The following is a 14697-nucleotide window of genomic DNA, read 5'->3' as shown; positions in this document are numbered from 1 at the left end:
GCTCTCCAAAGAATGGATGGGTTCATCTTCGTGACTTGTGCATTTGAGACTCAACTTCTTCTGGCTTAGCTTTTCAAAGCTAGAACTCTGGTTTTGTCCACATTGTGACCATTTAGAGATAAGCAGATTGAACCCAGTTCTAAAAGATACTAGAAATGCTATTGAATATATGTAGAAGTTTTTTCCCATTCTAAAATGCTGTTGAGAGTGGGACTTAGCTGAGGGAGGCTGAGATAATTCAATAGTTTAGGCAGGATAATAAACTTAGACTGAATAATTTGACACTCTTTCTTTCTTTCTTTTTTCTTATGAAAGCAACAACACCATACAGATGCCTTATTGCCTTCTCCTTGCCTCCTTCAAAGGAGACAATAACACTAATGAATAGGGACACCTGGAGCTTCTTTGCCATATTTTTGTTTTGCCATTCAGAAGGAAAGATGACTGGTGACGAGTTCTGCTCCCTCACATGTTGAAGTATAACATTAGAGTAGCATGCCAAGACAAGGGTATAAAGTAGGGTTTATGTTAAAAGGGGTGACAGACTTCTCCCAGGAGGGAGAAGGGAGTCATAGCTGTTATCCTGGTATTCCAAGAAGTGAGGGTGTTCTGCCTTTTCTGTATGTTCTAGGCTTCCTTTGTTTCCTGCTCTCTTCCCCTTATCTCTCTCCTTCCTGCATAGAGGCCCAGGAAATGCTCAGGTGTGGGATGTCCAAAAGGTGAGAAGCAGATGGACAGGGGGAAGGGCCAAATGGAACAGCCCAGGACACATTAACTAACAACTTTTACAACTCTCTCTGGGGAGGGACAATTCCTGAGACCTGTTACCCTAGCAGTGGATTGGAGCAGAGGCAGGTTATCTTAGGGTGGAGGAAGGGCTCTGAAGGCATTAATATGTCAATCCCTCAGGGATGGCCTCCAATTTCCTGGACCCAAATTGGCCTCCTTGATCCATTTGAACTGATTTCCCTGTTTATACTGGCTGCCTCTTTTAATTCTGGCTTCAAGGTGGGGCTTCTGATGAGAAGATACTCTAACATCTGCACAGGCTCTGGGGTTGGGCCTCTCTTTATAAAACTTTTATTTCTTTTAAATGTTTTTATTATTGCATTATAGTTATTCATAATAGTGGGATTCATTTTGACATTAATAAATGCATATAATCTAGTTTTCTCCAGTTCTGTCCCAAATATTCTCTTGTTCTTCCCTTCTTTCCTCACCCTTGATCCCTACCTCTATTCTAATGCTAGCCTTTCTATTTTCAAGTTTCCATTTTTCCTTTCTTTCTCTCTAGCTTAACATATGAGAGAAAACATTTGACCCTTGACTTTCTGAGTCTGGTTTATTTCACTTAGTGTCCTTGATGTTCTCCAGTTCCATCCATTTACCAGCAAATAACATTATTTCATTCTTCTTCACGACTGAGTAAAATTTCATTGTGTTTCTATACTACATTTTCTTTATCCATTGTCTGTTGATGGACACCTAGACTGGTTCTTTAACTTGCCTATTGTGAATTGTGCTGCTATAAACATTGGTATGCGTGTATCATTATACTATGTTGATTTTAGTTCTTTTGGATAGATTTCAAGGAGTAGGATAGCTGGACTGTAAGATGGTCCCACTTCTAGTCTTTTGAGGAATCTCCATACTACTTTCCAAAGTGGTTGTATTAATTTGTAGTCCCACCAACAATGTTAAGTGTACTTTCCCCACATCCTTGTCAGGAATCATTTGTATTCTTGTGGTGATTGTCATTCCAACTGGGGTGAGATGAAATCTCAGTGTAGTTTTGATTTGCATCTTCCTGATTGCTGAGGATGTTGAACATTTTTTCAACATATATTTATTGTAAATTTGTATTTCTTCTTTTGAGAAATGTCAATTTAGACCTTTTGTCATTTATTGAGCGAGTGAGTTGTAAGGCTGTTCTTCCCTCCCTCCCTCCCTCCTTCCTTCCTTCCTTTTTCTTCTTTCCTTCCTTCTTTTCTTTTTTTTTAACCAGGGATTTAACCCAGGGGCACTTAACCTCTGAGCCACTTCCCCAGCTCCACATTTTTTAGTGTTTTTTATTTAGAGACAGGATCTCACTGAGTTGCTTAGTGCTTTGCTAAGTTGCTAAGGCTGGCTTTGAATTCACAATCCTCCTTCCTCAGCCTCCAGATCTGCTGGGATTACAGGTGTGTGCCACTGCATCCGGTGTGTGTGTGTGTGTGTGTGTGTGTGTGTGTGTGTGTGTATGTGTCTGTCTGTGTTTTGATGTTAAGTTTTTTGAATTCTTCATACATTCTGGATATTAATCCTCTAGTGGCAAAGAATTTCTTCCATTCCAACTTTTCTTTACAAATTCTACCACTTTTTTGTCTTTTGAACTGAGAGTTGATTTGTTTCATTTAGAGGAATAAAAAAAGAAAACAAATAGTTAAGCTTTGTCTGAGCTAAAAAAAATACTCAAGGTAAAATATAATAGTCAATTTTATTTTCAAATTAGATAAAAACCAAAAGGTGAGCAAGTAGTTTAGAGCAACAACAAGTCAATAAGTATGCTTGAGTCCGGTGTCCTATACATTAGGTTGGGAAATTCTTCACACAAAGTATCACTGAAAAGAGGGATATATTGAATAAGCCTTGAACCTGAGAAGAGTTCATGCATGCCACACAAGTAAACCACCTCTTTTTTTCAATGTCCTTAGCTAGAGGCTGTTTGTTTGTTTGTTTGTTTTGGTGGTGTTGGAGATTGAACCCAGGGCCTTGTGCATGCAAGGCAAGCACTCTACCAATGGAGCTATACCCCTACCCCTCTGGAAAAGGCTGTTTTAAATTTAATTTTCGCCTATAAATTTAAGATTTATTATTTTTTAAAATATGAGGAGTAGATGAAGATGCCAAATAGCCTTTCTCCTTTCTTATGTACATGTCTTATATGGCAGAAAAATACACTGCCAATCAAATGTGATCCATGCTCTTATTTTCTTTGCTGTACTGAAGCTTTTCAATTTGATGCCATCCCACTTGTTGATTCTTGGATTTATTTCTTGAGCTTTTGAAGTCTTATTAATTAAGGAAGTCAGTATGTGTGCCAATATATTGGAGTGTTGCACCTGTGTTTTCTTCTAGCGGTTTCACTGTGTATGGTCTACTTCCTAGGTGTTTGATACACTGTAAATTGGTTTTCATTCAAGGTAAGAGATAGGGAGCTAGTTTCATTCTTCTACATATGGATATCCAGTTTGGGGTGCTGGACCCCTCTTGCCTTCTCTACTCTTACTGATTATCAGTTGTGGAAAGAATGCAGTATTCAAGTAAGTCAATTCACTGGGTTCCTCTGGCAGAATCGTGCATCTATTTCCAACCCTGATGTAGAAAATTCTTTTTTCTAGTCATACATTTGTGCTTCGTACCCCCATGCTTCAGAATGGCATTTTCCAGCTAAAGTGTATTTTAAAAACTCTGAACAGAGATTTATGTGAACGAACATAGTGTGAAGTAGGGCACTGAAAAACTAATTAAAAACAAATATTTGTAGCAGTTTCTTTAAAAGGTATAAAATCTCAGTTGCCTATGTTATATCAAAGGGTAAATTTGAAACGTTGACACTGAAAACCATCAAAATCAAGGTTTTCAAGGTAGCTGATTTTGACTTTCTAAATATAAGTATTTTTTAAGAACTAGAATTGTAAAATTGAATCTCATTGTGTTCGGAGGCATCATTCTGAAGTGTCATCCAAGTGAAGAAAGAACTATGAAGTTATTATCAAATGTCAAGAAATGTATGGCATCCAAAAGCCTTGTAGCTAGTAAATCAGTGTTTACTTTATTATTCAGACAGTACATTTGCCACTTTCCTTACAGAAAAAAAGCTTTTTAGGGTAGTATGATACATGTTTTGCACAAGTCAGTAATAATATCTTTTGTCTTTTTGATCTGGTTGAGTAATATGAAAAATAGATGTCTGTACAAATGGAAGGAAATGTTCAATGATGTGAAATTTCTGTGCCTCAGGTTTCCATGTCATTCAAACTTTAAGTTCATCCACTTTGCAGATTTCCACTGGAGTGAACCAGAATTACACTTTGGGGTGGGGTCTCATTGATTTCTATGGTGCATTCTTGCAATGGAATATATGACTTGTCTGACAAGTGTGCTGTATGACTGCTCTCTCTTGGCACTGATATAGAAATTTATATATAGGTGTGCTAGCTTTCAGTTACTATAGCAAAATACCTGAAATAATCAACTTTAAAAGAGGAGGAGTTTATTTTGACTCGTGTTTTCAGAGGTTTCAGTTGTGGTTGCTCAGCCCTGTTAGTTTAGGCCTCTGGTGGCACAGTATACCATGGTGAGAGCATGTGGAGAGGAGGCTGCTCATCTTGGAGCCTGGGAAGCAAAGATAGATAGATAGATAGATAGATAGAGAGAGAGAGAGAGAGAGAGAGATAGAGATAAGGGATTTGGGTCCTAATAGTTCATAAAGGACATGCCCCTAATAACCTAACTTCCTTCCATTTGGCCCTGCCTCCTGGGACAACCTTTTAAGACATGGGCCTTTGGGAGATAGCCAAGATCCAAACTACAGCAATAGTGGAAAATAAGAATGTAACTTCTGTATTTGTTTTATATTCATATAGTTTCTGTATTTGTTTCATATTCATGTGTTCATAAATACAAAAACTCATCAATTCCATTTCACTGAACAAACTAATTTTTATTTCTATGGCAAGAATAGTCAGCATTTAGCTTTTTGTTGCATTTTCCTGGATAAGAGTGATTTGCCTTCTTGTCAGAAACACTAGAAGCACATTCAATAAGGCAGTAAAAGATGTTGTCTATAAGAGGAAATGACATAGGTAGACAGCCACACGAGAGACTGAGACATCTCAATGTCTGCCTTTTTGCATATTTTGATTTTTGAAATGAGAACATATTAAATTAAACTTTAAGAAATTGTTAGGTGTGTATGGAAGAATATTCCTTTAAGACATAGTTGAAAAGTTTATTATTCATAACTTGTTCACAAATAAAATGTAACTTATTGATGAGGTTATCATCCAGAATTTAAAAAATTATCATTATATCACCAGAATTTCTTGATATTATTTACTGTTAGTACAGTCACTGCTGTGTTTTCTCCAAGGAGAAATAAATAGAAAGGTGTTATTTATGTGTTTTTAATTAAAAAAAAACTGTTTAAATTGATACATTAGAGTATTAAGTGGAGCTAGATTTTTTTTTTTTTAAATTAAAACCACTCTGTGCTCTTCATTCCAGTGTGTAAGACCTTCCTTCAGTTCAATTTAGATTGGGTGAGATTGAGACACACTTACCTTAGATTTCATTTATGTCATTGCAAGCTGATGAATATTTGTTGATTATCTACCTATTATGTACTTTTCTAGGCACCTGTAATACCTCACTACACAAAAGCAGTAACAATGCCTACCCGTATAGAAACTTAAATTTTAGTTAGGAATCATAAAGTAAGTATAAGAAATAGATAAATTATGTGGTATTTTATTAAGTGCTGCTAAAACAATTTTTAAAAAATTCAATATAAAAATTATGGATGATATACAAAATAAAGTAAACATTGTGAAAGCTTTTTAAAATCCTCATTAAATGAAGGAGCTCATAAGATGTCATAATTGGTTCAAAAGAGAAATCAAAGAACAACATGTTCATATTCAGGAAAACAAATGCCGAAAATTTACAAATAAATACAAAAACTCATCAATTCCATTTCACTGAACAAGCTAATTTTTATTTCTATGGCAAGAATAGTCAGCATTCAGCTTTTTGTTGCATTTTCCTGGATAAGAATGATTTGCTTTCTTGTCAGTGTCCTACAATTTATGAACTCACAAAATAAATCATGTCTGATAGAATGAAAAATTTCTCAACAAGATATAATATTATATCTCATTTCAATGGTAGTAAAAGCAAAGTATAAATTGTACCACATTTAGAAGACTGTACTTGATGTGGCTCTACAAACAAGGTTTTGACTCTGGTCACTATGAAAGTAATATGTTAATATTTAGAATACCCTGCTTATATAAGGGCAATTTAAAGCATGAAATCAGGACTGTTACACGTTCTTTGACTAGTTTGGATGTTTCAAGATTTTTTTTCATCTCTTTGTCTCCTTAATCAGAAGCTTAGGGCTAGAGATTTTGGTAAAACTGAAATGTTACTTAATTTTCATTACCTTATGCTTTGCCAAATTTATTCATGAAAATCCCTTTTCATATTTCAGGTGCTGGGAACTTAGTGCAGGAGACAGGTGGATTTATCAAGCTCCAATCTTAGCAGCTATTGGGGTAAGTTGAAAAGCTTGTATAATTTTTTTTAAAGGTGAATAATTAAACTGATGCTAAAACCCAGAGAAAGTTTGTCTGTCCTGATAATCTATAATAGGTTTGGGAAACTCTCTCATGTATAACAATAGCTTTTGGAAGAGTTGGGTTGGGGATCTGACCCTGATTTATGGATAACATTGAGGCCCATACAGAAATCATGAGTCCTTTTAATCAGGTAGCATTTGGGAACAGTTCCAAGACTTCAAAATATTTATGAATATATATATTTTTTTCAGAAGATTGTAATTCTCTTTCCCCCCTTTTTAGCTATTATATCTCCACTTCAAGTTTTCTGATGACCTAGTAATGATTTGGAATGATGGAGAAAGAAAGTTGGAATAGCAGGAGACCAGAGAAATTCCTGGGAGAGGACAATAATATGATCCATTATAAAGCATTACCTAAAGCTTGTATTTTATTTTTTTCTGCTGAGGATCACACTCTTGCCTTCACATGTGCTAGGAACCTAAAACTTTTATTTGATGTATTTTTCCCAAGGAGTTCAGTGGATTTGGGAGGTTTTATTTATTTATTTATTTTGGCATCAGTAATAAACCCAGGGGTGCTTAACCATTGAGCTACATCACCAGCCCTTTTCTACTTTTTATTTCGAGACAGGGTCTTGCAGAGTTGCTTAGGGCCTTGCTAAGTTGCTTAGGCTGACTTTGAACTTGTGATTCTCTTGCCTTAGCCTCTTGAGCTGCTGAGATTATAGAATGCCTTATCATGCCCAGTGAGTTAAGTGGATTTTATACTAAGAAATATCCTGAAGAATCCTGCTAGTAGGTAATAGGGAAAAAGATTAGAGTTACCAATGCATCTTACACAGGACCTTATATACTTATAATATTTCTGCTGTCTATTGCATCTATGTTACTAAAGAAAACAAAAACTGCACAATTTTTGCATCCAACAAACTCACCAAAACGTTTGCTCTTGACCTTCCTTGAGACTTTATAGCATCAGTTTCACTGTGGTTTGATGAAGAAGTTACACTGTCATGTGGTTTCCTGATGTTCATGTATGTAATGCAGGATTATGAGCCTCTTAAAAACAGGACTTTTGTTCCAGTCCTAAAAGTTTAGTCATTAAAAAATAATTTAACAATCTGGTTATTCACTGAATTTTTGGGGGGTATGTGTGTGTGTGTGAGGTCCTCATTCTTCACTTTCTTATTTTTCTTATTTTCTTTTCTTTTGGACAAAGTGTCACCCAGTTTGTCAGCATGTTGCAGGTGGAACCAAGATGGGTAGTGATTAATATGGCTGAGGTTTTGTAGGATCATCCAGGGAATTAGTTAAAAACTTATTTGCCTCACAGGAAATATGCTAAAAGAAAAATAAAGGAAACCAAAAGAATCTGTATTTACAGACCCATTGATATAATATTTAGAAGTAGAAATAAAATATAGAACATTTTTGGAGAAACCAGTTTGTATCTTTGCTAAATATCCTGTTGCCAAATTAGACCCAATTCTGTGTAAGGAGAAGTTAAAAAATGGATTAGGGACAAAAGAAGGACTTAAAATTATCAACTCTCTTCATTTTAATTTTTAATGTAATGACATGCTATTATGCTAATCTAGTGATAAGCCATCCCGGAACTACAACTGTATTCCAGAGAGAACATCACTAAATTTGAAAATTTAACTTTATAAAGTAGGGTCTGGTGTTTACCACTTCGATTTCCCTTTCATCCCCCAGAACTCTTTCTTATCCATATTTCCATGACTTTCATTTTCTTACTTTCTAGCTTCTCCTTTTTAGGGAGAAAACTTATATCTTATTATTTATTTATTTATTTGTATCTTCACTGCTCAGTACTGGTACTACTAAATGAGAGATGCTCATTTAATGCTCTTAAATTTACCTACATTCTAATGTAATGATTAATTTTGCTTTTTTTATTTGATGAAAAGGAAATACTTATTAAAATCCAAGGTATCCTTACAACATTATTAGGAAATAAAGCAAAGGCAGTGAAGAAAAGTCAATCACAGGACGTTTTCCACTGTAACAATTGATGTTTATCCAAAGCTGTGTTTATAAATATAAGTGACTCACATCATCAACATGAATGAAAAGTTTATTTGCTGAGGTTTCTAAATTGTCATGAAGTTAGGTGATCCAAGAGTGCTAAAAGCTTCACCATTGGTGAAGGGAACCAGATGTGGTGGTATACTCGGTATGTTTGAAGAAAACTTAAGTGGACGTCCGTTTTCACCTTGAACTAAAGTTATAACAGCTCTAAGGCAGGAATTCTAAAATACATTCCAGTATTACAAAGTCCGTTTAATCAACAATCACAGGGGCACCTTTCTGTTTACCTAGAGTTACCTTTTCTTCTCTTTATTATAATTCAGGGATGTAAGAATTCCCTTGAAGATTTTTAATTTACACACAGTCTGCTAATGTATCTGAAATGTCTCATAAAATGTCAAAAATTGGGCTTGAAATCAATATCTCACTTGGTTTTACCAACAAGTTAGAAGAGGTTGAGTTATGAAAGAAAAATTAAAAAGGCAAGTGGAATCCTGAGGGAAATAAACAATAGAATTACAAAGAGAAGCACTAAGGTGGCGTTAGCAATAAAGTCAGGGAAACATCTCGAGAGACAAGAAGATAAACCTGATGAACAGAGAGCTCCTGAGGCAGATTTGGCCTTTGGGAAGAAGGACATGGAAGACTCCTGTGGGTGATGATATGCCAGGGAGTGAGACTGCCAGGTTAATGGCTCAGAGCATGCACAGAAGTCCCAGAGAGCCAGTAATTAGAGGACATGCAAGGACCCCAAGTGGGACTGTTTTTAAACCTGGATTCCAAGGGCACTGATGTGTTTACTAGGAATTCCAAAGGGCTTTATAAGCAAGAATGGCATTGAGAAAGAATAAGGTCACTTAGCATCTACTTGGGAAGAAAGTGGGCATTAGTAGTGAACACAAAATCATGAGCAAAGAAAGTAGTGATTCATAGGGCAGATTTGCTAATTAATTTTTTTTTTTGATCAGGAGAAGTCATAAAAGATTTTTGGTGGGTCTGACCTAAGGCTGTGTGGAAGGAAGTGTCAGGAGATGAGGCTGCATTGAGAGCAGGGGCCAGTCTCTGAAGGGGCTCATACACCTCACTAAAGAACTGAGACCTGTGGAGGCGCTGGGTTCCAACCCTACTTCTGCAAATGAATGAATGAATGGATAAATATTAAAATAAAAAAATAAAATAAATGAAAAAAAAGGGATTAGATTTCTCATTCAGAAAGTACCAGAACTTGGTGGAGACCAGTGGTGGGTAGTCAGGCAATAAAGGGTGCCTGCTGGGTGTGGGTAGTTTAACCACCTACCTAGTGGCCGTGAATTGTCAGGACAGGGATCTGAGAGCTGGGAGGCAAAGAAGACCAAGAACTGGGGTTTGGAGTTCTGAGTGCTTTGCTTTTACACTTGGACTTTATTTTCCTCATTTCCAGGACCCAGTCCCTTGTGCCTCCCCTCACCCCCTGTCATGTCACCATCTGTTCGTGCTGCCTCAGCTCCATACAATGCTCCCCTGTAACTTCTGTCAACCTGCTGCACTGTTCCTCACCTCGGGGCCTTTGTCTGGGCTATGCTGTCTGCCTGGTACGCTGTTCCTCCTACTTGTCACCTGCCTGCTGTCCTTCCTCCCTTCAGGTCCCAGCTTCAAGGTAACCTCCCCAGACAGGCCTTCTCTCCATCTGACTGATGAGTGTCACAGTAGTTAAGAGCACAGTCTCTGGGCCGGGCTGCCTTTGTTTAGAGTCCCAGGGCTGCCCTTTTGTAGGGTGTACAAGCTGGAAATGGTTGTGCAGGCTGGTCTTGGCCAAGTTATTCAAACTCAGGGTCCACTTTGCAATTTGTAAAATAGGGATAATAGTGCAGGTGAGGTGAGAGAATAATTGGACAGCCTTAGAACAGTGACTGGCATATGTAGCACTGTGAGCACTTTAAGTACCACCATTTTTATTTGTTATGTGTTAATCACTTGCTCACAGCCCAGGCAGACTCTCTTCACCCTGTTATCATAAAAATGAAGTAATAGAAATAATGTCACTTTCTGGACAATAATAATGCTCCTATTTGTGCTTTGTATATAGCTGTAAGTGTCTCTTAGCCTTGACAGGTCTCCCAGGAACATCTGGCTTCCTGACTCCACAGTCATGATGACACCATGAGACTCTTCTGGCCATCTGTCCTTCTGATTGAAAATGTCCTCTCTTCCTTATCCATGAGGGCTAGCATGACATTTCTTTGACTATTATTTATAAGACCATTAAGACATTTGTTAAAAATAGTGTACTTATCTCTTATAGGATTAAAGGTTATTTTTTTTACCGTTGTTATTAAGATTTTTAGTATTATCTGTTTTTGCAACTGGAAAGTTTTCTTGTGAAACCAAATAGATTTTTAGATTTTGAAAAAGTCATTAAACTCTTAATTTTGAAACTTTTCAGGTAAATCATTCCATGATTCTCCTGTTCAAAAAAACATGAGGTGAGAAAAGTGTAACGCCATGATCTTATTTTCACTTTCACTTTCTTGCTTCCTAGGTGAGGTCTTGTTGATGAATCTAATAAATATTTGATTAAAAAGAAACCATCCCATGGTCTTCCCAGTGACTTGCTGGCAAACCAGGCAGACACCGCTGTGCTGAGCCTGCCTGGCACCCTGGGTCTGTTTTCTCTGGGTCTGCGTGGAGATGGAAAGCTGTGTAACTCTGGTGCAGGACTGATCTAGACACCAATTTTTGTATATGCTCAGAAATCGATCCTTAGTGCTCCACACTGCAGTCTGGTCTTTCTTGGGAGTGAAGCCAAATATGCCAGGAGTTTTGAGCCTGGACTCTTGGCCAGACTCCCCTTATTAGGATTCCTCTTATTCATTTTTTATTTTGTTGCCTGTGAGTGTGTGTGTGAGTGTGTGTGTATGTGTGTGTGTATGTTTTGATCTTAAGTAAAAAAAAAAATCATTTCCCAGACCAATGTCATAATATCAGGAAGCATTTCCACTGTGTTTTCTTCTAGTTGTTTATAGTACCAGGTCTTACATTGAAGTCTATTTTGAGTCAGTGTTGTACTTGTTGTGAGTTAAAGGTTCAATTTTACTCTTCCCTGTGTGACATCTACTATCTCCAGCATCCCTAGAACTCTTTATTGAAGGGACTGTACTTTCCCATGTGTGTTCTTGGTTCCTTTTAGTTGAATATGGATGTGTGAGTTGACTTCTGGGCTCTCTATTCTGTTCCATTGGTCTATGTGTCTGTGTTTATGTCAGTACCATATTGTTTTGGTCTCTATAGCTTTGTAATATATTTGGAGTCAGGTAATGTGGTGCTGCCAGCTTTGGTCTTGCTTAAGATTGCTTTGGCTATTCAGGGCCTTTTGTGGTTTCAAGTGAATTTTTGAATTGTTTTTTCCTACTCTTAAGAATGTAATTAGGATTTTGATAGGGATTGCACCACATCTATAAATCTTTTGGGGCCGTATGGACAAATTCATTCATCCAACCCATAAATATAGGGCGTAGTCTCATTTATCTATGTCTTCTTTAATTCCCTTCATCAATATTTATAATTTTTAGTTCATAAGTATTTTACCTCTTTGGTTAATTTGATTCCTAAGGATCATATTTCCTTTGCTATTGTTTTAAATTGGATTGTTTTCTTAGTTTCCTTTTGGATAGTTTGTTGTTTATGAAATTTTTTGAGTGTTTTGGCAGCTTTTAACATCTTCCCTAGGGAAGCAAGCATTCATCCTCCATATCTTCTTAATGGTACCTGTCTTGGATTTCAGGTCAATTCGTTTTCCTGCAACTTGGCTTTCTGATGAATTTTTTTAAAAAGTTTAATTTTGTTGTTGTTGTTGTTGTTTGTATTGCAGATTATCTAACATTTCTTTGTATAAGGGTGGGAGCAAGGCTTCTTCTAGTTTTCTACTATTGGGGAAATGTAATTAAAACCAAAATCTTCCCAAATCCCTGAAATCCTTTCTACAAAGGTAGTAGAGAAAGAAAATGCTTTTAGTATTAAAAATGATTAAACCAGAATGAAATGTGCATCACAGGCAATCTGTCAAGATTGCACAGATAAAGAAATCATATTCCCTTCTTAAGTCAAGTAAAAACAACCCTTTGTATACTTGCTTTCAAGAGGAATGGGTAACTAGTTCTCAAGTAAGAGGACATGACAACACCATTTGTTACACATGATTCATACTAACTACCTGGTAATTGTGATAATTACCTGTGGGCTAATTGTCTTTATGTGGAGGAAAAATAAATTTGTCACCTCTTTGTGGCAAGAGGTAATTTTGCAATTTGAAGATAGGTCACTGTAGAAGTTGGCTCCTACTGTCCCCCCAAAGCCAGGAGGTGGTGATATCTCCCTTAAAATTCATATTTTAAGGAGGTGGTTCCAGGTTTTTGAGAAAGATATTCCTGAGTCATAAGGCTGACAAAAAGCCTATCTAATCTACAAATCAGAGAGATACTCTGAGAAAAAGAAAAGGAGGGAAATATCTGCTTCCAACAGGGAGAGTGAAACTTCTGATTTTTGATTTGTATTTGTACACTTTCTCCCAATCAGAAGCTGAAGTCTCTGGGCTAATTTGAATGTGAAATTGTTTTGCAGTGATTTCCAGGGAAATTTTCATATCTATTTTCTCTTGGGATTTCAGACCTTTAAGGGAGTTTAGAATCGTGAAGCCCATAATCCATAGTTTACTGTACAGCCAGTGTGTGAAGAAGAGCTCAATGTCCACAGTGTGGTCCTCCTTGCTCTTGGTTCCTCTGTGTTGTGAAGCCAGAAAGGATAGAGATCATAAATTACAGCCAATGCAAGATACTGCTCACCCTGTGCTAGGTACTGTTTTAAGCATCTTTTATTTATATTGATTTACCTAATTCCCAAACAACTCTAAATAAGGAAACTGATGAAGGCCATGTAGCTAATAATGGTGAGGCTGGGATCCTAACTTCAGGATCGGTGTCCCCACTACTGAGCTCCATGCACTCCTAAAAGCGTCCTGATAATGCAGCAAACCCCTGCCCATCACTCCTGCTCACATCCCTATACACACTGCCCCAGTGAATTGTTCTCCTGCCAGTTCCTTGAACTGATCCACCTCTGCCAACTCAGGGCTGTTCCACTTGTCTTATAGTCACTCTGGAAGGCTGGGGTGTGCTTCCTTCTCTTTCTTGCTTTGAATGCCATCTCTTCCTTGTGGCCTCTTTGATGCTCCTCAGTCTAAAAGAGGTCACCTTTTTGGATTTTCAGAGCACAGTGTAGTTTTTGTCCTTCTTGACGTTATCACTGTGTATATAGCATTTCTGATTGTCTGTCGATATCCATCTTATCCACTAAACTGCAAGGTTTATATGAATATGTTATGGTTTGGATGAGGTGTCCTCCTCAGAGCTCCTGTGTTCATGCAGGAATGTTTGGAAATGAGATTATTGGATTTTGAGAGCTGTAACTTGATCAATCCATCCTCATTTGACTGGACTAACAGGGTGGTAACTGGAGGAGAGGAGCCGCTGGAAGGTTTCATCTTCCATTTTCCCTTACCCCTCCCACCCCCCTCTCCTTCCTGGTGCCATGAAGGAGCAGCACTCCTCCACCATGCCCTCTGCCATAATGTGCTGCCTCGCTTTGGACCTAGAATAATGGAGTTGGCCATCTATGGACAGAGGCCCCCCAAACCGTGGTCCCTAAGTAAACCTCGTTCTCTAGGTTGTTCTTGTTGGGTATTTTAGTCACAGAAAACAAACAAACAAACAAAAACAAAACAAAAAAACCAAACAAATAAAATAAAACAAAAGCCTGACAGAATAGAAACCATGTTTCCCCCTAAATGTCTAAACCTCTACATTCCTAGTGTCTAGCAAGATTTTTGAGGCACATAGTGGCCACTCAATTAACCCTTGTTGAAAAAGTAAAATATGTGTACAAAGTAGACATCCTAGGGAACTGGGAACAGAGAAGAGATGAAACAAGAGCACAATGCAAGTAAAATCACAGAACTTCTGTTTTAGGCATCCTTTTCATTTTCTAGAGAAGTAAACTATAACCCAAGCAGATAAAGGTCACACAGCTAGTGTGACAAAATACAGATTACTCTCTGCAGTTTTTTTTTTATTAATTTTTATTGTTGGTTGTTCAAAACATTGCATAGTTCTTGATATATCATATTTCACACTTTGATTCAAGTAGGATATGAACTCCCATTTTTACCCCGTATACAGATTGCAGAATCACATCAGTTACACAACCATTGATTTACATGTTGCCATACTAGTGTCTGTTGTATTCTGCTGCCTTTCTTATCCTCTACTATC

General features: G+C 37.3%; 1 protein-coding gene across 1 annotated transcript in view; it reads left to right on the top strand.

Moving 5' to 3' along the window:
• Pth2r (parathyroid hormone 2 receptor) overlaps positions 1–14697 on the top strand; it is a 63824-nt gene that overhangs the window by 28670 nt on the left and 20457 nt on the right. The window contains exon 8 of the mRNA XM_076866830.2: positions 6254–6317. Coding sequence (XP_076722945.2) covers positions 6254–6317 — 64 coding nt within the window. The remainder of the gene's footprint in view (positions 1–6253; positions 6318–14697) is intronic.

Source organism: Callospermophilus lateralis, chromosome 9 (genome assembly GCF_048772815.1).
Source record: "Callospermophilus lateralis isolate mCalLat2 chromosome 9, mCalLat2.hap1, whole genome shotgun sequence".
Lineage (NCBI taxonomy): Eukaryota > Metazoa > Chordata > Mammalia > Rodentia > Sciuridae > Callospermophilus > Callospermophilus lateralis.
Note: the sequence above shows the minus strand (reverse complement) of the source record. Positions and strands in the feature narration are given on the sequence as shown.